This window comes from Panthera tigris, chromosome B4 (assembly GCF_018350195.1).
Source record: "Panthera tigris isolate Pti1 chromosome B4, P.tigris_Pti1_mat1.1, whole genome shotgun sequence".
In the NCBI taxonomy this organism is placed as follows: domain Eukaryota; kingdom Metazoa; phylum Chordata; class Mammalia; order Carnivora; family Felidae; genus Panthera; species Panthera tigris.
The window spans coordinates 30,941,581-30,966,945 of record NC_056666.1 but is presented as its reverse complement, the minus strand read 5'-3'; the positions used below and the strand labels follow the sequence as shown (position 1 = coordinate 30,966,945).

The following is a 25,365-nucleotide window of genomic DNA, read 5'->3' as shown; positions in this document are numbered from 1 at the left end:
ATATATATATATATATATATATATATATATATATGGTTAATAACAGGCTGATAAGACTCATTTTATATCCTTCTGAGTTATTCACTGTTTTTTAGAGCTTATTTTGTGCCTTGCACTCCACACATTTCTTCAAGGATTTTTCCTCAGTTGCTGAAACATGAGAAGCACCTTTATAAAAAGGGCAGCATATATTGGAAGGTCAATTTTGCAATATTGATGATGGCTTTTTTATCCCCATGGCATGTGTTAATAATGTGGTACTTCTCACTGTGAGATGTGTTTTTAGAAAATGTGTAATTGCCCTGAAGACTGGGGAGATGGTCTTCATTTCACATGAAGAGTAATTATGCTGTTTGCATCATAAATTCTAATAGAACGTATGTAACTGCATATTATTTTTAGATTTGATTAACTACCTCAACGGCTTATTCCTGTCTTCTTGGAAAAGGTTTATTCACTGCTTTGAGTGGTTAAAGAATTTAGAAATCACTGGGAGAATGAAAGAAGAGAAGGAAGAGAAAGTTGATTAGAAGTAGGGGCTTTATAGTTAACAGTTAAAAATGTATATGTCTGCCCTTTTAGTATTTGCTCTAACTCATTATTAGATTTGCCAGTTTCCACTTATTTAAAAGGCACCTTACGTAGAAAGGCAAATCAATATTTACAGTACATTAGTGGCACAGAGAATTTGAAATCTTGTGATGAGGGTTGATTGCTGTTTTAGCCACTCTTCAAAGGAATGCACACATCAAACAGCCTCCACGATCGTCCTGGACCCAGTGACATCGCACCAGTCCCTGTGTGCTCCCTCCAGCAGCTTAATTATTGAAGATCCTCATCTTTGAATTTTCTTTTTAATATTTCAGAGGATATACTTAGAAAATCTATATATTAAATAAATCAGAAGATTATGGGAAGAGAAAGTTTATTATCATGTTTTTAAATGCATTGATTTTCCTAAAATTGAGGATGAGGAATTGTAATAATAATGACCAAATTACCTTAAACAAGAAGCTTCTATTATTTCTAATTACTGTAAAGAACAGAAATTGCTGAGATAGGCCATGGGCAAACCATAGAGGAAAAGGCTGTATTCATATTCTGTTCCTCTGAGACCATGACAAAATTGCATTCTTTGTATAATATGTTTTATCAGAACCATGAAAGATGGGAAGCCTGTCAGATGAACCAGGTAGTTGTGTTTTGTGTCATTTTGTTGATAAGGCCAAATGTTTATAGTGATCTTTATTTTTTTAATTTATTTTTTTTTTTTACGTTTATTTTGAGAGAGAGAGAAAGCATGCACATGTGCACACGAGTAGGAGAGGGGCAGAGAAAGAATCCCAACCAGGCTCTACGCTCAGCGCAGAGCTCAACGCGGGGCTCGATCTCACGACCATGATATTGTGACCTGAGCCACCCAGGCGCCCCTCTAGTGATCTCCTTTGTAATCAGGTTCAACTTGGCAAAAGACCACATGCCATTTGTGGCTACTTCTATCCCATTACCTACAATTCATGTATTTTCATTCTCCTCTGTTGCTTGTAATACTTTAACCCATTTAGAGACACTTGATAATGGCTATAGATACTGCTTTGGAAAAGTTTTATATTTTCTCTAGTTCATTTTTTATAAATTGTTATAAGTTCTATTAGGATGAGATTTGGTAGGTGATCACTAGTGTAGTATATTAACATATTTGGAATGACATCTTTTTTTGTCATTAAAAAATTTCTTATCCCATTAGTGCAAGCTCTGGTTGTAAAGGTTAGGAGACTGAGGCCTGGACAAGGGACCGATATGCCCAATGGCCACCAGTCTAGGCCAGCGGTCCTTAATGTGAGGTCTGTGCATCCTTGGGAGCCACTGAGATCATTTCTACAAGGTTGTTAGGGCAAGACTATTTTTCATAGTATTACCAAAATGTATTTTGTGTTTTTCACTGGGTTGATAGTCTGCACCATGGTGCTCAGGCACTGATGGGTAAAATGCAGGGTGGTGGCACCAAATGTATTCTCCACCCAATATGCTCACACTTTAAGAAACAAAGCGATTTCCATCTGCTGCCCTTAATGAAGCAGCAAAAATGATTATTCTGATTAAATAATGACTTTTGAGTACACAATTTAATATGTTGTTAAAGTGGTACGTAGGCATAAAGTACTTCTATGCATTGAAGATTACTGGTTATGTTGAGAAAAACTTGTATGTGATGGTTTGCATTTATAAGCTGAGGTAACCATTTTTTAATGAAACACCACTTGTCTGTCTTTTTTTTCTTTTGCTTTTTTGTTTTGTTTTGTTTTTTAAAAAAAAGATGGAAAACTGGTTCTTAGACTTTGGTATCTGGCAGAGTTTCTAGAAAATGAATGAAGTGAGCCTGCATTACATGGCAAATAACGAACAGTATTTATTGCCAAAGAAAACATGTAAGCCTTCTACTGAAAATTAGATATTGGAAAACATATATTCTGCCATGAATATGATAGCTTCCCAACACTTAATGACTTTTCTCATGAATTGGTAGTAATATTCACATACGTGATTTTCTGATATGCAGACATATATCAACATTTCTAAGAGTGGTATAAGCCAATAATACATTCCAAATAGCTAATGTTACAGAATTTTCTCATCAGTAAAAGATCCATTCAAAGTATAAGACAAGTAGATTTTACTGTGCAAAGAATAAGAAGTTTACATTCCATATTGCAGCTAACCTTTGAGAAATGTCATTTGTCAAGTTTTGGTGTGGTATCAAAGAAGAGTATCTATAGTTCTGGAAAGGTTATTAAAATAGTATTCCAGCTAAATATTTGTGGAATTCTTTTTTTCTTCATATACTTGACATGTTGCAGCACATTGAAATCAGAAGCAGGGATGAGAATCCAGATGTCATCTCTCAAGCAAAATGTAAAACAATGCTACTCTCCCACTAAATATGCTTTGTTTTGTAAAATAGAATTTTCTAAAATTCTGTTGTTAATGTTAACATATAATGGGTTTACTATTAAGTTAAAAATGAACTAAGGAATAAATATTTAAATTGTTTTCATTTCCACTTCTAATATGGTAAACATCCCTAGCTATAACCCACACAAACAAAAGCTCTTTGGGGTCCTCAGTAATTTTTCAAGTCAAAGTGTCCTGAGATCAAAATTTGGAGAGCATTGGTCTAGGCTGGTCTCCTTTGGGGCATACTTAAACATCTTACACATTGGGGGTGCCTGGGTGGCTCAGTTGGTTAAGCATCTGACTTCGCCTCAGGTCATGATCTCACGGTTCGTGAGTTCAAGCCACGTGTCGGGCTCTGTGCTGACAGCTCAGAGCCTGCTTCAGATTCTGTGTCTCTGTCTCTGTCTGCCCCTCCCTAGCTTGGTCTCTCTGTCTCTCTCAGAAATAACCACCTAAAAAAAAATTTAAAAACATCTTACCATTGTACTACTTCTACTTAACCAGTAAGCTTTTCTTTCTTTAACATGTCTGAAATTGGGATGGCTGCTGTTTCAATCTCTATGTATAACTAACGTCGTATTTCTTTAACTTTCTGAAATCAAATGATGGTATTAGTTAAAATCAGTGTATGACTTCTCAATGTATATAATTCTACTTAGAAAACAACAAAACTTTTCCCTTTTACTAAATTGAGACTAACATGTATCTCTAAGTAGCTGGAAATGGAATTTGTTTTCCAGTGAATTGCTGATTAATAGAACTAATTTCGTGATTTGGACGGTGATTCAGCACTGACCAGGGCGCCTGAAGGTCTGGCCAGGAAATAGTTCCTGAGCTCCTCATGTCGTCTTGCTGAGCCTCAGCTTACTCATCTGTAAAGTGAGTCACATGTATCTCCATTGTGACTAATGTAGAAACTTATTAAAAAAAAAATTCACATCGTTGCAAGTTAAGTCAGTGGTTCTAATATAAGGTTACTTAAGTAAAGTGTGTGTGTGTGTGTGTGTGTGTGTGTGTGTGTGTGTGTGTGTGTATAAACTGTATAAAAATGCCCATAATTTTCACGCAACCATAAAACCAAGAAGAAATTATAAACTGATGCAAATACAAACTTACCACATCAGTGTGAGAGACAGTGGTGTGTTGCTGAGTCTAATCACAGGCAGCATGAGTGTAGACCACCGCTGTGTGCATGTGGTCTTTGTGTTTGGACCTAGTGATGCTGCTGGCATGCACTATGATGGTTCTGTTCTTTTAACACATAGAACTGCAGGAAAACCTTGATTTCAAGATGATCATGATACTACTTGGCATTTTTTTTATTACGTACACATTGCTTACTTTTTAAATTGAGTTCTGTTCTTTTCTCATTAGCCCAGTACTCAAGCCTAGGACACCTTCCTGACTGTGACAGTGGGCAGAAATGAAAACATGGAGCCTTGAAATTGCATAAGGGTACTTGGTTACTAGGTAGTACAAGTGAAAGACCCATACTATCCTGTTATTTCCTTTTATGGATATCACTAAAATGAAGACAAAGTTTAATGTGCAAAGAACTGACAGGAAGGGCTGCTTAATAGTGCATCTCCTGGGTCGTCCCTCACCCTGCAATTATGTAAATGCTGCCCTGGTCCAGTACCCTGGCATCTACCCGGAAGGGACAGCCCGTAGGGTCTGCAGTCCCCACTGTCACCTACCTCCTCTCTAGTTTCCCTTTCCCCCCGCATCTACAATTCCAAGAGTTGTAGATACCAGAGGTAAAAGGCTAATTATTTTTACCTGTTTCAGACTAACAGATTAACACAGTGATCATGTCCCATCAGAAGATGATGGTCCTCTTTATTTTATCTGCATCCTATATGCAATTTATTTTTTTTCTGGGAAATATTTTCAAAAGCAAGTATAGTAAGCTGTTTTATTTTGTCTAGGCAAATTCAGAGACACTATATAGTTCTTAAATTTATTTTGGGGTTGAAATATACTTTTATGTGATTGTTTTATTGTGGATAGAACTTTTGATCGTTACTTCTGTACTGTTTTTTAAAGACCATCTCTTGTGAGTAGTGCTTCCTTTAGACTTACACACACAATGCACACATGCATGCATACACACACATAGAAATTGAGGTGTGCAGAGTTCCTTAACAGCTAAATTAATAACACCCCTGTAATTGGAATGCAACAGAACTCATATCCAAGAAGCAGTATTATTTTCCAGCGCTATTTTTTTCTTCCCCCTCCTAATTTTGCTTTTCTGCTTACATTTTTGATTTGATGGGAACAATTTTGTTATTTGGGAGGGAAGTTTTTTTTATAGTAAAAGCATTGTAGTGTTAACACATAGATTGTTAGATGTATATTTTTGTGAACCTGTTTTGAAAATGACTATATAGTTCTTAGTGTGTTTTATTTTTGGGTGCAATGTAAGTAGTTAAGGGCTGTCACATGCTTTTACTTACACTTAAAAATTAGAAATTATTTTTCTCTAATAATTTTCATGTGTTACTCCCAGCAAATTAAGATAACAATTAACAATGTTAAATGTTCAGCATATTTTTTTCTGGTGATGTTCCTCAGGCTCTATTATTATCAAATCCTCATGATGTAGAAGCATATGTTAAAAGCAGTGTTAAATGATTGATACGCTTCTGTTTTCTCTGATCATTTCTAATTTGCTTTAACATCTTTGAGACTATTGGATTGGCAGTGGTTTAAATATCACCTTCAATGTGTATAAATAGTCTGTGTTTAGTTGAGTATTGTCTAGGATCTGTGTATCCACACCATTGATCAATGCATCCGTGTTCCCAAAATGGTTTTCATAGAGTAAATGCTGAGTTTACACCACCATTAAAGCTGTTTCATTAGAGACTTTCTATAAATATTTACCTTGCATTCTAGTTTTTGAAAACAGATGATCTCTCACATAATTAAGCTGAATTTTTTGTCTTATATTTACTATGTTTTTGAGCGATTTTGCTCAGTTGATGAGTGGAGTTTTTGATTCTCATTCCCAGTGTTACAGACTTGTTCCTTCTCTGCTGTACCAGTGATTGTATCTGCTAAGATGTGCTCAGTGCTACTGATACAAACATTAGCCTGAGCTTGTTAATGATTGTGTTATAACAGTTGCAAACAGACTTCTCTTTTATGTGAATACAATTGCTAAAACACCGTCTTTCATGTAATTGTGTATGCGAGTATATTGCAGACACTACCTGTGTATTAGCGATTGCTTTCAAGACTTCCATTTAAGGATAAGGAATATGTTTATGTTCTATATTTTCTGATAGTACTTCCTTGAAGGAAATAATTATCTTACTTAACAGAATTCTTTAATGGACAAGCCAAACAGTTTAGGTTGTGTATCTTTAATCCAGATATGATTAAAAGTTAGATGAAATTTGTTCCACAGATACATTGTTATTTATCTTTTAGAATATGTATGATATTTTACTTAAAAATATTCAGTACTGTTTTAAGCACTTTATCTCATTTAGACCTCAAGATACCCTCAAAGTTTCTATTCTATGGCCATTCACATATGAAGGGACTAGAGGCAGACAGTAGTCAGGCAACTTGCACAGAACCACAACTTGGTGAAGTGCAATTAGGAGCCTGGGCAGTCTTACTCCAGAGCAGGTTATCTCGTACGTAGTCCTTTTCTTTTGCTGAAAAGTGCTTTAAAGGAGCTAATGGAGTCTCTATTTAGAATGCTGACCCCCTGTCACCTTAAAAGTGTTACTCTATTCTTTAATTTTTTGGATTTCTCTACCTTTATCCTAACATGCAGTTTTCAGACATTAGTTATCTTTTTAAAAAATATAATGCTTTTTTGTATTTATAGATATGCCTCTTCATGTCCGACGAAGCAGTGACCCAGCTTTAATTGGCCTTTCAACTTCCATTAGTGATAATAATTTTTCTTCTGAAGAGCCTTCGCGGAAAAACCCCACACGCTGGTCAACAACAGCTGGCTTCCTTAAGCAAAACACAGCTGCTAGCCCTAAAACCTGTGACAGGAAGGTAACCATTTCTATTTTGTATTAGTATCAATGATGAATGTCAACTGTTGACTGGATCCTTTGCTTCTAGCACATCTTCACTATGGCCCTTTGTGTGTGTACTTATCAACTTCTCCGTCAAAGTCGAGATAACTTCCTGTTTCATGTTGCCCTTGCAGTTTCTGAGAAATTTCATGCTATTTATACATTTAAGTATGTATCCATTTTTTTGAATAGATAATATATTTATGATTAAAAATGAAAACTTCTGACATGCAATGTGTTTGTCCTTTGTTTTTTTGGAAGAAAAACTAGTCATCCTGTTTTTCTTCAGGGGCAGTCCTCTTACCATTACCTTTTTGCATGTCCTTACAAAGATATTTTACACATGTATAAGCAGATATTCGTATTGATTCATGAGGTGCATTAAAGAAATTATAACATTATGGACTTTTAAGGATGAAAGTGGACTCCACAGTCATTTATTCTAACTACTCCATTGATAATTTTATCTTCCTACAGAATGGAAGTGTACTGTCTGGTCTTAATAACATTTTCTTCTTTGACCCAATTTATTTCAGTCTGTGATCTAATTTATTTAGTCTAAAAAATAAACTTTATTTTAGTTTATTCTGTTTTTTTCAATTTGTTTCTTAATGCTCTTTGTCATATATTCCTATAGAACTCTTAACATCCTATTCTGTTTTACCTCTAACTTTTTACTCGATGAGCTTTAAGCACTGTTTGTCATTTTCACTCCTGAAACTGTTGAGTGTCAGTAAATATCTGTTGAATGAATGAATGAATATTTTTTTTCAATGCAGACAGCAATTGAGCATCATGTATATTGAGAAATGTGGAACTATACTAATTACGTATTAATATTAAAATGCATATAGCTTATGATTTGCTTGATATATCCTTTGCATCTATGTGAAAATACCTGTTTTAAATTTTTTTAACTTGGTGTTGCATTTTTACAAACTCTTCTTTGTAGTAGTTCATTTAGAGGGAAAAATACTTAGAGTACCTAGAGTACCTTAACTGAGAAGAATCTATCGGGAAAACACAGTGTACTGTGGTTGCTAATGTTTTGGAATAGGCGTTTAACTGTTAGGCTCACTCTTCTGAATTATTTTATTATGTATTTGATGAGGAATCAAATTGGAGTATCTTGTCATTGGGATTAGCTTGAAATTTTAGAATGCTTTATCATGAAGTAGACCATCCGAAGAAGCAGAATCCAATTTATGAAAATGCCTCATGACATTTAATTTGTGTTCAAAATAGACTTAATTTACATGGATATTTACAAGTATATAAACAAGTCAAGTTGGCAATTAAAAAAAATTCATTACTTATTAAAAAGGTTTTCCCATTGTTTAAGGCTAGTGGGTCAGGCGCGCCTGGGTGTCTCAGTTGGTTAAGCATCAGACTTTGGTTTAGGTCATGATCTCCCGGTTTGTGAGTTTGAGCCCCGCATCAGGCTATGTGCTGACAGCTCAGAGCCTGGATCCTGCTTCAAATTCTGTGTCCCCCTCTTTCTCTGTCCCTCTCCCACTCATTCTCTGTCTCTCTCTCAAAAATAAATAAGCATTAAAAAAAAAAAAAGATAGTGGGTCAAAAGTCATTGAGGTACAGGGTTTTCTTCTTAACTCCTTCAGCATGTTAGATATGTGAGTCAGCTTCACTTGCGGAAAACAGAACCACAGTAGCTATTTTATTTTATTTATTTTTTATTATTTTTTTTAATGTTTATTTATTTTTGAGAGACAGAGAGAGACAGCATGAGTGGGGGAGGGGCAGAGAGAGAAGACATAGAATCCCAAGCAGGCTCCAGGCTCCGAGCTGTCAGCACAGAGCCCGACGCGGGCTCGAACTCACGAGCTGTGAGATCATGACCTGAGCCGAAGTCAGATGCTCAACCAACTGAGCCACCCAGGCGCCCCCCACAGTAGCTATTTTAACATGAGAGGACTTAATACTGAGGAGTGCTTTCTCAGAAAATCATTGAGGACCATCTGAATGATGCAGTACGGTGCATCTGCCCAGGAAAGAAGCAGAGGCTGTGGGGCAGGAACCTGGGATCCTGCCCCCTGCATCTGCCTGTAGATGCTAGCACCCTGTCTCTGGGTGTGCTCACCCTGTCTCTTGTCACTTGTGAAGCTTGGAAGTGAACCCAGAAATGCCTCAGAAAACTCCATCATCTATCTCCATACCCAGGCTTGCCACCAGCAGCAGCCCAGGAAAATTCAGCCTATTTCATAAGCATCATTAACATTTCAGGCTATTGTTTCCAAATGTGCAGAATGCTGTCTGTGTCCAGATCCTTATCTGCAGGGGAGGTTTAAGAAATGGACCTTAGCCTTCCGGTCTCGGCTGCATGCTGCGAGAGGATTGTGATGCACACTGCCAATTAGTCACCTCACTGACTTTTTGTTTTAAATAACCTATATCTATCATTGTCAAACATTTGGAACTCTAGTACAATAGAACAAACTCAGCAACAACCAGTATGAAGATATTAATGAATACACACCATATGCACATACACATACCCTCACACACATATATATACCCCCACAGAGTTGGAGTCATACTATGTCTACATATTTGCATTCGTATTATTTATATATTTTTTTCATATCATAGTGATTTTCCCTGGTGTGAATTTTATTGGAAAATATTTTTAATGGCTGCAGTATATCTCACTCTAGAATATACTATAATTTATAATTCTCTTACTGTTAGATATTTATACTATTTCCATTTTTTTCACATTATAAATATAAGTGTTGTGAGAGAAACTTGAATGTACTTTTGTTTTAAAAATGGTTATTTACTCAACAAGCTTTTTGTTTTCTTTTTTAAAGTTTATTTATTTTGAGAGAGAAAGAGAGCATGAACAGGGGAAGGGCAGTGAAAGAGGATCGCAAGCAGGCTCTGCACTGTCAGCGTGGAGCCCGATGCGGGGCTCAAACTCATGAACTGTGAGAGCATGACTTGAGCCAAAATCAAGAGTGAGACACTTAGCTGACTGAGCCACCCAGGTGCCCTTCAACAAGTTTTTTTCTGTATGGGGCAGCATTTAATGTAGCCAATGCCCACAGTTTCTCATAGGAAAGACCTTGATTTACATACATAAGTTTATTTATTTTGAGAGAGAGAGAGAGAATATGCAAGCAGGGAAGGGGCAGAGAGAAAGGGGAGAAAGAGAATCCCAAGCAGGCTCCATGCTGTCAGCACAGGGTATGATGCAGGGCTTGAACTCATGAACTGGGAGATCATGACCTGAGCCACAATCAAGAGTCCGACCGGGTGCCCCTACATACATATCTTTAGAGGAAATAATATTCACATTCAACACACATAAAGGATAATGTGGAATGAATTTGTCCTTTGAATTATCATTCGTTTTACTTTTCAAGCACCCATTTTCTAAGCTTGCTGTCAATTTTGAGCTATTTGAATTATAATCTGAGAGATTTTCTTTCTTTCTTTCTTTCTTTCTTTCTTTCTTTCTTTCTTTCTTTCTTTCTTTCTTTCTTTCTTTCTTTCTTGTATGTGTACATCGGACTAAATGCTATCTTCTTTTCAGTTATAAAATGACTTTCTGTATTTTCAGTATTCAGAAAGGATACTTGGAAGAAAGCATACTTGCTGATAAGTATTAACTTGATTTCTTTTTCTTGAGGCCATGAGAGCTCACCTATTGCTGGGCAATTTCAAGATATGATAAATCTTTACGTGTTTGTGGTAGTTAGGTTTTCTGTGTAAATGCATGGAAGTAAAGGAGTTGACGATTCATAGTCTTGTGATCCATTGATCTCTAATGGCTGAAATAAGTTGATATACTTGTATAACTCATCTACAGAGCTAAGTGGCTTCTATTCTTCCAAGTTGGTAAGTAAAAGAAACAATTTTACAATAATGTCACCAATCAGTTGAAATCTCTTATTTCTGAAGTAGGCAGTTTCATTCTGGTATGTTAGAATGATGCTGAACTCACTCCTATGGATTCAAAACCAAGATGGGAGGTGAAGTCTTCCCAGTTAAAGTAGTCATTCCACTATTAAGTTTAGAGGCCAGTGAAGACAGATTTTGGTGTTGTAGAGACCTCAACCAGGTGAGAGCTTGGAGAGGACAAAGATTCTATGGGCTTTTAGATCTCTTAAAATTCCTCATACTTTCATTTGGAAGTAAGATATAAAAGAAAAGAGAGTCTTGGCTTTTAAAAAAGTTCTTGGGAACATTGTCTCATTCCTGTTTCCCAACATTTTGTGGCTGACTTCCTTTTTCAACTCTTTTAGAGAACATTTTACTCATAATTAGTATGGAAAGTATATTGCTACAAGATGTATTTTCATTTGAGATTTTACACGTGCTTAATATTTCATCTTGGGAAAGAGTATTTAAGTCAGTGTGAATACTTAAATCACTTTGCCACCTCTTTGGTCCCCCTTATTAAGTCATTGTCCCTGCAAATAAAGTCTAACTAGTATGTGGAGAGCATTTGATTCATTCCATCAAGAACAATGTAATGAGGCACTTATCAGAATCAGCCTACTATGAAGTTCAAGGATAAAGTCTATGCATTATTTCATTGTGTATTGGTTTTAAGCAATTATTCCTTTGCCCCAAATACTGAGAGCTGTTGCTTTTCTAAGTGATCTGCTCCTTCCCCCCACCTCCAACCAAATAAAATTTGTATAAGTAGATAAAAACAAAGGTAGCATAAAAAAGCATATCTTGGCTAGTTCCATGAGAGGTTCTTACCTGTTAGGGAAAGGGGAAGAAAGTGATAAGAGAACACATTATATTAGCATCAGTATCTTTTAAATTTGTATTATTTTTAAGAGTTCTCTTTAAAAGAGATCTTGGAATGCTTCTGACACCCTGGGTTTATTTGTTTGATTTAGTTGCTTGGCATGTTTGTTATGTTTCCCATCCTCCTGATATGTACAAACTCTTGGAAGAGTTGCTGTCTTAATTATGTGTTTGTCACCTCCCTTTCTGTTCCATGAGAAGAGTTATAGGATCTTCTTTCCTCTAGCTTTAGAAAAATATTTACATAAACATTTTTGTAGTATATTTTAAGATTCCCAGAACAGTGTTTTTCTTATAATACTACTACTTTCTCTTTGCATTTATAAAGTAATGAAAAATATAAAGAAGCAAGTAAGTAATTTGGAATTGTGTAGATGAGTAATATTGACAGTTCAGTACATTAACTTGGAACTCTGGAGCATAGCTCCATATAGCTGGTGGCTGTCCTTATTACCAGTGGGGAATCATCCAACGAGTATAGTTTAATTTCCTGCCTTTTCCCCTAATTCTTCTTATATTGAGAGCATTTTCCCATGTCTCATAAATATAGATAGCTTGCATAATGTTCTTTTATATACTGATTTTTTTTTCTTGTAGTTGGTGTTTATTCATTTTCTTTGGTGATTTTCCTATTGCTTGACTTTTATACTTTGCCAGGTTTTTTTTTGTTTGTTTGTTTGTTTGCTCTAATAAGTAGCCTTTAGAAGTACCCTTCAGAAAAGATCCTTGTATATTAATTTATGTTAACATCTCTGATGATTTTCTTAGAACAGATTCCTGAAGGAGGCTTATTTGACCAAGGAAATGAGTATTTTTAAAGCTACTGATATTCATTCCTCATTAGTTCATGACTAGTAAAATGTCAAGTACTTGTGTTTTATAAAGCACTGTGAGAAGTCCTAGATGGGATGAGCTATGGCATGAGGGAGAATATAAAAACAAAGAAGCAAGGGGTACTGTTCCTGAGTTCTGGAACTTACTGTTTTAGTGTATAGCTTAATAATTCCCATTTGGCTGCGCATCATAATCACCTGTGAACTTTAGAAGGCAAAACACACTTATAGCCATGGGTGCCTTTGTCCATGTCAGGAGATTTGTGTGTTTATTTAAAGGTGCTTTGCTGGTTTAAGGGCACAGTCTTTTTTTTTTTTTTTTTTTTTTTTTTTTAGGACTTGAGTCTAGCTGAAAAGGAAAAGTGTGTTTATTTGCCTGTTAAGATAGGGTAAATAAGAGTCTTATGGTTTTTGAGATGTCTTCTTTTTAGGCTCATTTTTCTATCATGGCAGAATAGAATCTCACACTTAGATTGCTCAAATTTATCATTTTTTTTTTAAATTTTTTTTTCAACGTTTTTTATTTATTTTTGGGACAGAGACAGACAGAGCATGAACGGGGGAGGGGCAGAGAGAGAGGGAGACACAGAATCGGAAATAGGCTCCAGGCTCCGAGCCATCAGCCCAGAGCCTGACGCGGGGCTCGAACTCACGGACCGCGAGATCGTGACCTGGCTGAAGTCGGACGCTTAACCGACTGCGCCACCCAGGCGCCCCTCAAATTTATCATTTTCAAATGAAAATCAATTAAAATGAGTTTTGTTGAGTTTTAAATAAAAGTATTACAAGAACCTATTGAGATAGTGGATCCTGTCCTGTCATTGGCAAACTAGAATAGGAAATATTTTTTCTAAATAGAAGCTATGGTACCAATAATGTACCTGTCTATTGTTCCTTGGTATAATGTCCCCCTACCCCCAATCTTAGTAAAGTGCATTTGAATACATAGAGCCAGGACACCAAATTCCCAGTATCGTGTGAAGTCACCAATGCTAATTCAGTCACAAGGAATCTTCAGAAAATGCCTACTCCTTGTTTTATTCAGTTTGAAAACTTTGGTAATTGCCAGGCTGACAGTATATTAGCAATTAACATTGACTCCTACTTCATGGTAGTCTACCATAGCTGCTTCCCGGTCGTTCATTCATTCATTCTTTATAGAGTCATAGTCTACATTGACCTATTTGTGTGCTTTCTCATCCCCTTTTCAACCATTCGGCTTCTTGATCTCTGCCTCTCCTTTATTCTTTCTAATGGGTAAGGCCAATCATATTGGTAAATTCGAATATACTATTTTATTTTCAGGCTAGTACACTTGACCTGTTGGCTATTGAAAAACGTTATCTATCTTTTGGTATTTATGAGCCAACCATAGATGGTAGCTAGTTATAATAATCATCTAAAAACCTCAAAGGATGAGCTAAAATCATTCCTTGAAACCACATGTTTCCTCTGTGAGTGACGTATAGCTGTGTTTAATTTTCTGGGGCATTAGCTTCAAGGGAGATCCAGCTGAGATTTAGTTGTTAGACTATTTTGCTGCAACATTTGTATTTCCTGTTAAAGGCCTCTGAAACTATATATTTCACCTTTCTGTTTTGCAAATTAAAAGATCTTCATCTGACTACAGTTGTGTGCTTTTATTAAGTGATGATTATAATCATTTCTACAGTAGGCCAGCTTTAACTGCCAAGCTCCCCTAGTCGGAGTTGTTAATAACCTAGTCTCATCTATTTCTGTGTCACATTTAGGGATATAATCTGTCTTCACTTGCTTTGTAAATTATAATTTGTATTCAAAGTTATACAAATCTAAGGTGCCACTGAGAAAAAATTTGAGCCTGACTGTGGTATTTTTAGAGTTCACAAACCACTCCAGAAATATAAACCAAAGTAATGTCCCTATCCTTATTAAACACCCTCAAAGTTACATAGAGTAGAGAGGGAAATGAGTATATTACTCTTGTTTTTCTTGAGTTGGGGGAGAGGACTAGGAAATTGCATTTTATATTGAACAAAAATTGGCATGACTTTTATATACTTAAAAGTTATTTGGCCTTATTTCATCCTTCTAATAATTTTTTTTAAATGTATTTTTGAGAGAGAGAAGGAGAGAACGAGCAGGGGAGGGGCAGAGAAAGGGTGACAGAGACAGATGATCCAAAGTGGGCTCCAAACAGATAGCAGAGAGCATGATGTGGGGCTTGAACTCACCAACCCTGAGATCATGACCTGAGTCAAAGTCAGGCATTTAACTGACTGAGCCACCCAAACGCCTCTACCTTATTCATCTTTTTAACTTCGTTTCAATTCTTAATTTTTGATACTTCAGCTTACAGACCTAGTTCATTCAAGTCACAAAGTTGGATGCAGTCACTTCATGTCCTGTTGTTAACAAGAAAAGCGTAAGATTGGAGTGCCCAGGACTGGGCACCTGCTGCTTGCCTTCTAGCTGCTTCAGCAACTTTGGCTTTAATTTGCATGTGTTCTCGGGGCATGCGTTCTGGCCTTCCTTTGGAGAAATGCATTTCAGGCAAAGGTTTTCACAGTGTGGAGGTAGAAGTGGTTTCCATCTCTCCCATCTCTAACCTATATCTATTTTTGAGGTTTTTGATCTTTACACATAATGATGGCCAAGGTATTTTGAGTACTTGCTTCTTGCCAGACATTGTGCTTGATGGGTCACATTATATCCCATTATCCCCCCCTCTAACATGTAAGTATTATTGGTGTTCCCATTTTACTGATGAAGAGATAAAACCTTTAAGAGTTTATTTAATTTTTTTTAACATTTATTTATTTTTGAGACAGAAAGAGACAGAGCATGAGCAGGGGAGGGTCAGAGAGAGAGGGAGACACAGAATCCGAAATAGGCTCCAGGCTCCGAGCTGTCAGCACAGAGCCCGACGTGAGGCTCGAACTCACAGACCGTGAGATCATGACCTGAGCCGAAGTCAGACACTCAACTGACTGAGCCACCCAGGCACCCCAAAACCTTTAAGAGTTTAAATAGCTCACCTAATAGTTAAACCAACTGTTCAGTGATGAAGTTGTGATGTGAACCTAGATTTTCCAGTTTCAAATCCCATGATTTTGACAAGTATGCCACCCACATCCCAACGTATTTACAGATTTTATATATTCCCCAATGTTCATTTAGCTGAATATTTTAAACTGTAAAATATTTCTTAATAACCTTTTCATTTTTATCTCCTCTAGATCTATTATGCAATGCATACATGAATATAAGAATAATGAGCATGTGTTTCTTATTATGGCTGGCATAATTTTTTAAAACCTATAAGTTTACATTATATCTTAACATCTTCATCTTAAGTAAAAATATGCTAGCTTCATTAATATCTCTACTGATAATCTGATTCTATTAACTGATCTCCATTTGTGTCACTTTTTTTGAGGAATTTTTTGTGTTTATTTTCTGTAATCCTTATGATTGATATTACTATTGTTGTTGTTACTGAGAATTTATATATGCAGCCCTCTTCTTGATATTTTATTGTGCATTGCTCAAAACATCTAAATGACAGCAAAGTAAATAATGATATAGTTGGATTATAATCCAGAGACCAAAATAAATATACATAAGACTATACTGATACTACTACATGATTAAATGAAAAGTAAATGGGACAAAAGGGACAAAGTTTCTTACAGAAGAATTCTAAATAATATGTGTAATACTCCCTCTCCAGAAAGCTTAACTCCCCTGCTCATTTAAAAAAAATTTTTTTAGGGGCGCCTGGGTGGCTCAGTCGGTTAGGCAGCCGAATTCGGCTCAGGTCATGATCTCATGGTCCGTGAGTTTGAGCCCCGCGTCGGGCTCTGTGCTGACAGCTCAGAGCCTGGAGCTGTTTCAGATTCTGTGTCTCCCTCTCTCTCTGACCCTCCCCCGTTCATGCTCTGTCTCTCTCTGTCTCAAAAATAAATAAACGTTAAAAAAAAATTAAAAAAAATTTTTTTAATGTTTATTTTTGAGAGAGAGAAAGAGAAAGAGAAAATGGGGCCTGACATGGGGCTCAAACCATGAACTGTGAGATCATGACCTGAGCTGAAGTCAGAGATTCAACCGAGTGAGCCAACCATGCGCCCCTTATCTCCTCTGCTGTGGAGGATAATATTTGTTTCCAAAGAAGAGGGGATTGAATATGTGGAAAATACTAACTTTAGAGTGCAAAAGTGGCAGATTCATCTTAACCAAGTGATCAAGGTTAACATCACTAATGATAAGTCATGATGATACCATAAACCCTTGAAATGGTATGATGGGATGGGCACATCATCTCAGTGGAGTTTTCCCCAAAACTCATAACTCCACTGTAATCCTAAGAAATCTTCAGACAAACAAAAACTGAGGAATATTCTATGAGGTACCTGACCAGTATTTTTCAAGAATATTGTGGTCATAAATAACTAGGGAAGACTGAAATACTGTCTCAGATTAGAGAAGATTAAGGAGATATGAGGATTTTTAATATACTTTGGGATCCTGGCAGGAAATAAGGACATTAGTGACAAAAAAATGGATGGATTGCAGATATATCTATAGTTTAGTTAATATAATTGTATCAATGTTGATTTCTTAGTTTGGACAAGTATATCAAGGTTATGTAAGTTGTTAACATTGGCGGAAGTTGCATGAAGAGTACATAGGAACTCTGTGTACTTTTTTTTTTTGCAACTTTTCAGTAAATCTAAATTTTTTCCAAGTTTTTTAAAACCCAGCTTTACAAGGTGAATTGCATCACCCACAGTTTCTGCTGCAAATCGTAGATGAAAGTTAATGCGCAGGTGATTGGAATGTGCAGAACTAGGATTCAGCCACAGGTTTCCATGAGCCTTCAGGCACACCTGGTCATTCCCTGAAATGTATTTTTCCTCTTTGGAAATGAGTTATAATAAAAATTTATCAACTGATTTTATTAAGTACTGATTGATGGTTGGTACCCTTCCCCATGACAACTCTGAATTTGAGAAGCACTTACCAGTTTTAAACATGCTGCATTCTCATGGCTGGATACTCCCACTTTGTCCTTAAAGTTTTATTGAGACATCCTAGCGCAACCACTGTTTTGTTGTCACGTTATTGAGATTGTTAAGGTTTTTGGGGGAGGCAAAGGAGGGGAGTTTCAACAGGAATTACTCTAAAATTTCACAGAATCACATTTTCTTTTTTTTTTTTTTGATTTTTTTTTTTTAATGTCCATCTGGTTTTGAGAGAGAGACAGACAGACTGATAGACCGACAAAGCACGAGGGGGGGTGGGGGGGGCAGAGAGAAAGGGAGACACAGAATCTGAAGCAGGCTCCAGGCTCTGAGCTGTCCACACAGAGCCCAACATGGGCTCGAACCCACAAACCACAAGATCGTGACCTGAGCCAAAGTTGGACACTTAACCAACTGAGCCACCCAGGTGCCCCTCACATTTTCTAAAGTTATGATTTGCAGTTATACTTTGGAGACAAAAATAGTTTGATTGACAATTAATACCTGGCTTAGAGAACATGCTTTCTCCACTGATGGAGTTGGACAGAAGGACTTAATTGTTTAGAAGTTTGAGCTATCAATTTCTTTACGCTAAATGCTTTTCATGAGGAGATGACTCTCCAGAAAAGTCATTATTATTGTATGAGAAGCCTAAGTAGGATGGGGTTATGATAAGTGAAACTAGTTTTTCTACATTTTCAAAAATGTCTCTGTGGAGATGATTTACCTGAGGAGACAATTTCACAATTAAGGGAAAACTTTAAGAAAGTCAGATTGTTGACTATACCTAGGGACTTGCACAGAAATTTACTCACTTGTTCTGCTAACCTACCCAGTTCATTGAAGTTATGATAATATAAGAAGTACTAATATTTACATTGGTAGACTAGTTATATATGGTGCAAGTATCTCGATTTTCAAATTTTAGTTATTTCTTTGAAATTAAGGTGAAAATCATTTAGGTAAATATAAAAGATTTACATCACACATTTAGATAATGTGTAAGACTGTAGATATTTTAGAATTGGGCAACTACTGTAAGTATTTTACTTTCTCTCCTTCATCCCCTGGCATCTGCTCCCTTCTTCTCTTAGTATTGTACAAATTGATCCTGATGCAAAATGCTATTGTTATTTATAATTTTAGTTTGGCGATATAAGTGTTTGAAGTTACATGTCTTTGAAAGAAAATGAAATCTGAATAGGTATTTTTTGCTGTCAAAATAAAAAAATATGTAGCACTTCCTAAAATGTTTTGAAATTGTTTTGGATTTAAATTTGTTTTTCAGAGTCAAGCAGCATTAGTCAACTGTTGCTCTTCATTTTTATTGTAGTTTTGGAAAATGAGCCAGGCTCTTCAAAATGTTACCTGATCTGTAATATTTATATTTTATTTTGTTCTCATCCACTTGCCTTTGTTGAAAGAACAGTGTAAAAAATGGTGCTCTTGTTTTCTCTATTCCTTATACTTGCTGATTGTGGAATGCTTGTGGCCGTATGGCAATTAGGTGGCTGTGTTGGTTTTTAGGAAGTGTTGTGCACGAAATGATATAGGAACTCCTGTTATTACTGCTTCCCTTTTTAGTTCTGGTCTTTAGTTCCTCAGAATTCATATGGAGATAATGTTTTCATATTTGAAAAAAGTTAAACTATCCTCTTAGGCTACCTTCTCCTTGTGCTTTTACAGATGTTTTCATCATATAAAGGAGATAATCCCAGTTATACCTGGAAAGAGATCATTTTAATTTAAAACCATTTTAAAGCAAACATTTTACTCTTGATTATTCCTAAGACTATGCAGTATTTATCAATGAGTCGACCATCTCTCATGTAAATATAAGTTGTGATTCAAGATTATATAATGGTTTTGCCCCTAGTTTATATACAAGAACTCAGTAGATGCTTTTCTGTTTGGATGGGATCCTTGTGTAGGAATGGCTAGATATCAGAAGTTACCATCATTACCCAGGCAAACTACAGTTCCCGGTTAGATCAAGAATGAGGGTTGGAAGTCTCATTACTCAGAAATTGGGCAGCAAAGTGGGTAGGTATAACCATGGGAACTGGTTAGTCCTCCTCATCTCCACCAAGCATTTGTTGTAACTCCTCTCAATTTCTGTCTGCTTTTACTAGATAGTAAGAGGTTAAGCTGGGTCTTCTCTGCATTTTCCTTCCAGGTTTCAGATTCTGTATCTAAAGTTTTTCATAGCATTCTGAACTGTGGAAATAGATTAAAATAAAAACAATTGAAGAAATTGGTTCAAATAAACAGGCTGTAAGAGGCTGAGTTTTGCTGATCTTTTTCCTCTTGGATTTCCTTGTCGGCTTCATGAACAGATCTGGTGGCTTAAGAGCAATCTGTGCTCTCATGGTCACCCCTGGAGACATCACGGCCACTGTAAAACCTGCATCTCTTTGACATACTTGGCCAACCCATTTTCATATCAGATCCATAGCCTAATGCAGATCCATGTTCTGGGGGCTATTTTTCTTATCTGATATTAAGACTGTTAATAAGGCACTGGCCATTTGCAGGTTGTGAAATAAAACTAAAACGTCATACCTCTGGTCTTGTCAACCTATCAACCTGAAGGATTTACTATGTGACAGGAAACTTATTTGCAAATTAATTGTAATTTTCAAATGTGTATTTTCTATATTGAGTTCCAAACATAAATTTTTTTCCCTAGCATATTGAGGATTTTTGAGTGTCCCACTGATCTAAATGTAATTCTATGATCTGGAAGCTATGTGTCAGAAATCCTGAAAAAGACATAAATTATAGTTCAGATTTTTCAGGTCAGAATGAGTTTTAAGATGTACCTTTAACATTTCAAAGAAAAAAAAACTAATGAAATTTGATGTATATTATAGGAAATTTGATTTTGTACATTAAAAAGAAAATCTGCTTGGATAAATTATTTTCAATTTTTGTTACTAATTCCTGTTCAAAATTTAACTCAGCTTAGAAAGAAAATTAGAGATTTAAGATAAAAGATATATTACTTAATGAAATTGGAGACACAGAGATGCTCTAATAAATGTTTTGGCATTCAAAATCTCTACATTTTGATCTTTTCATTTTTAAATTTTTAAAAGTTGTAGTATAATCCAATGTTTCTTGTCACACATTGTACCACACTTTTGTAAATTAGTATCAGTAATGATACTATCAGTAACGATACGTAGTCTACTAATAGAATTTTATTTTGACAAAAAATGTATGGATGTTTGAATTTCTTCTTTGTCTTATCATAGTTCTGTTCGGAATAGGAGCAAGTTTATAAACACATACTCTTTTTTTTTTTTTTTTTTTTTTTTTTGGTCTCTTCCACTGCTCTCATTAATGATTATGAATGTGGAAGTAAGCAATTATCCAAAAGGGAAGTAGGATGTATCTATGTACCAGTATTTATGCTTATTTATATATACAGGAATTAGAGGTAATATGGGTTTAGCTAATAGGGGATGAATTGCTTGACTTCAGCTCAACTACATTGGGGCATTCCGTGTAGGATATTGGTCACCATGGATTTCAAATAATGCCTTTTCAGTTCATTACACTTCAAAATAGCCATGTGTCTAGGGTAAGTGGTGATAATACTGTGTTTGGAATAAAATCTTATGTTCTTTATTTAAAAAAATTTTTTTCCACAGGCATGTAGTTGGTTTAAATTGATAGGGACTGCCAAATTTTCTGCCTTCATCTACAGGTTGGTTATTGAATCTGTAAATTTTTGTGTGAGTCAATTTATTCCCAACCCCGCATCTCTCTGTCTCTTTTCTCTCTTTCTCATTTATTATCTAGAGAATGATTTGAAGGTCAGAAAAGTACATTGAGAAAAATCCTATTTATAGACCATTTTATGGTTGTTATCTTCTGCTATGCTTTAGCCTTGGCATTGCTTCCAAGGTTATGCTCTGGTGTAGCCATCAGGAGGCACACAAGGTAAACTCTCCCCAGAGACTGAGATTGGGTCTGCCACATTCAATCAACAATATGATTACTGATGATTTTAGCAAGCTTCATGTAATTAAAAAATCCTGTCATAATTACTAATTTCACTTGTCTCATAATTTCAGGTTAGACATCCTGAAAATGGTTTCTTTTGTGTGTGTGTGTGTGTGTGTATCATTTCTTGGGAAAATGATAAAGCAGAAAATGGAATTCTCTTTGACCAGAATTACAGATTTGAAAAATAATTGTAAATTTAAAATCTGAAAACTGCATGGGACTGTTTGAATCCATAGGATGCATAGAAGGTACAAAAAAGAAATTTATATGCATTGAGTGTTTGGTATGTCAATATATGACACAATTCCTAATGATTTTTAAAAAGGTATTTGGAGTTTTTTCATTGAAACAAAGTGGAACTGTAGTTGGGTTTCTTTTGCTAACATAGAAATATCTGTTACTTCTATAATGTTCATGAAATATTCTCATGTTTCTGCAACATGGGATGTAGGCTTGCCAAGGAATCTGACCATCAGCTAAGTGGCTGTTTCTGAGAGATAAAGCCTTGGAGTTGGAGCTTAGTATGCCAGGAATAAGCTTCTACCCCCAAGGCATTGGGTGGGTTCTGTGTGGTTTCTCTTTATTGAATTGTAATTGGCTTGGGGAGGGGTGCTGGGGGAGAGAGGACAGTTACTTTCTCTGCCCTGGAAGAGATTTACTGCATAACCAGGGTACTGCTACCAGGGAGTAGCAAATTAATATGCATTTCTCAGCCTGGGTGGCTTTTTGACACCTGATGATATGGCAGTACATTTAGATGATAAGGAAAATCCCTGATCACAGTAGGAACATCTGTTTTTTTCTGGCAAGAGGGAAAGCAAAGCTGAGAGGCTGTTTGGGACAGCCTCATAAGTGGAGGATTAAAATTGTAATTAAAAGGGAGAGTAATTCCTTATGGTATTTTTCTTGTAAAAATTTTTAGATAAGGTAGTAGTGGCTTTACTATAATAGGTTATTTCTTGTCATTAGCAAATTTAATAATCGTTAGGATTTTGTATGTTGGTCCTACTGATAGATTTTTGTAAGTCTGAAGAGAAGGATTTCTGTTTTTTGCTTTGAAGTTCACCAATGTATGGAATGGAGGCATTAATTTTTTTTTTTTTGAGGCACTAATTTGATCATAGAATGAAATAGATTTAAAGTCACATTCTCCAAGTTTTTATAAATACAGCTCTAACTTGTTGCAAAAATATTAATGGCAAAAATTTTGTTGGTTTGGTTTTCCCTTTAGGTTGGGAAATGTAGATTTTACAAATACACTTAACTTGAAAATGTTGACTTTTTTGTAGCTTACTAGAGTCTGATCCATGAAGCATATAGATAATCTTGCATAGACATAGTTCAGGCTACCAGGTTTTTAAAATCATTTACACTGAAATAAATGTTTTTAAGCTGAAAATAGTATGCACTGTGTACATTTCAATAGAAATCATGAATATCCAAGCATATATCATTAAGGAGAAATTATATTGTGTGTTATGATGTTTACTAGTGCAATCACATTGTAAATACAGAATCACAACTTTGTAGGACTATGATCTTTGTATGAACCTGATCCAAAGTTCTGGATTGTGAGGAGAACATGTGTGAAATGCTGGTAGTACCTGCATGATACTATCAACAAAGTAAAATATATATTACATAGTGATTAATATATTTTAAAAACTCTTCAGTTTCTTGATCATGACTAAGGTTACTTCAACTGGATTTTTTCATACATTATAAATTAATGTCTGAATTCATTATTGACATTACCATAACAATATTGAATTAGAAAAACTTTTTTATTATGAGAGGTTAGTATCAATTTTGTTTTTCTTATCCATTAACTACTCAAAGTTGATTTTATGAATATAAAACTGTGGAATTTTTCGGATGGAGTTCAAAAGGACAGATTTTTTTTTTTAATCTTTAGCCCTTATCTCCCTTAATAAGATTACCTTGTGGTGGTCTGCTATATGAATTACATGTCATAATTGATGTAAAAGGAGAAATGTCACACTGCTTTTTAGATGCAATTGGAAGTAATCATATTATCCACAGATATTGTATATTGTAGGTGTGACATTAAATTGAAATAGACCTATAACAGTGGTATATATCTTGTAGTGTAAACCTAAAAGTACAATTATTATATTTCAGTGAAAATGATGCCTTTTGAAAGCATGCCCTTATCAGTTTCTAAAACAACTTGTAGACATGTTCTTTGAAAAGTCTGGGATTCTGAACCATGTGAAAATAGGACATACAACAAATATTCAAGAAAAAGCCTTCCATGTTGGTACAGGCTACTGAGCTAAGTGCTTGAGTTTAAAGGTGAATGGTGATTTTCTGTTTAGGTTTCACTGTAATAGTGGAAATAACAATTCTAAAAATTAACTAAATTGTAAGTTAGAACTATAATTAGAAGTAAAATTAGAATGTAGTGGTAACAAAAAGCATGACATTATGAGTTCTATTGAGAGAGAGTCAGGGAATGCTTCTTAGAGAAAGTAGCAGTTGTATTTGGTGTTAAACACTGATAATTTCACAGAAGAAATGTTATGGGAAGCTAGGTTTAGAAAGATCATAAGTGAAGGTGAGGAGGCCTGTGGCACAGCAAGTGTGATTGTGTGAAAGTTCCTCTGGTCTACCTGTAGTGTCTGTCCGTGTGTGATGTGTTGCAACACACATTTTAGAAAAATCCTCTGTGGGAAGTGTAGAGAACATTGTTGGAGAGGCTAAGGCTGGGACCAGCCTCCAGTTACAAGGCTGCTGTACTCATTTCAGATGAGAGACAAATTGAAAGAGGTGAAGAGCATGATGAATATTTTTCAGAAGAGTGCCAGAATCGAGAGAGGAAGCGAGTTTCATTTTGGATCTATTGATTTGGAGGCATCTTTGGGATGGTCTATTGGAAATTTAGATCATGAATTCAGGAAAAAGTTTAGTGTTGGTGACCCATGCCTAGAAGTCAGGAGGGACGTTTAGGAATTAGACACTTTTTGAGCTGGGCTAAGGAGGGAGTAGTGAGCAGACCATGGCCATTTCAGTAAAGAAGAATAATGATGCAGATTCAAAAGGAATCAAAAGGAAGTTCCCAGTCACACACAGGCTTCTGGACACCAAAAAAGTGGGGATTTTGCATCATCCGGTCTCTTCATTTTAAAGATCTATTTTTCCCTTTGCAAGTGGTATTTTGTCACTATGCACACTTGCAGCTATCAACTCTTCACCTAACAGGTTTTAGCATCCATTGATTAATAACTTATTTCATTAGAGGCTGAACGTGGTGATTTTTCTAATTGTATTCATTATTCAGTTTCCATTATTTGGCATTCTTCTGAAATGACAAGCTTCCCTCATCGACTGGCACTGTTGCTTTCTCCGAAATATAGTTCCTACTGAAAAGGCAGAATAGATTTTTAACGCTTTCTATTTAATTATTCATTTTCAAAATAAAGGGTTGGTGTAATAATCATCTCTAATGGTGGAAAATGAATAGAGAAGCCAGGTCTTTAGTCCATGGTAGCAGCCCCAAGATCCTTGATATCAAAATTTTATTTGTGTTTCTCCAGACTCTTAATCCTTCTTCACGTTGCAGACATCTACGATTCTGTCATTGGTAAATTTACCCTCTCTGACTTATTTGAATTTCTTATAAGTCAGATAATTTTGCTTTGTTCTGAAACTATCATGCCCAAGTTTTTTTGTTTTTTTTTTAATGTTTATTTTTTTTTTTGAGACAGA

At 35.7% G+C, this 25,365-nt stretch overlaps 1 protein-coding gene across 20 annotated transcripts in view; it reads left to right on the top strand.

Moving 5' to 3' along the window:
- PARD3 (par-3 family cell polarity regulator) overlaps positions 1-25,365 on the top strand; it is a 664,605-nt gene that overhangs the window by 298,218 nt on the left and 341,022 nt on the right. For all 20 annotated transcript variants that reach the window (XM_042991413.1, XM_042991418.1, XM_042991416.1 and 17 more), the window contains one exon: positions 6,803-6,981. In XM_042991413.1, coding sequence (XP_042847347.1) covers positions 6,803-6,981 — 179 coding nt within the window. The remainder of the gene's footprint in view (positions 1-6,802; positions 6,982-25,365) is intronic.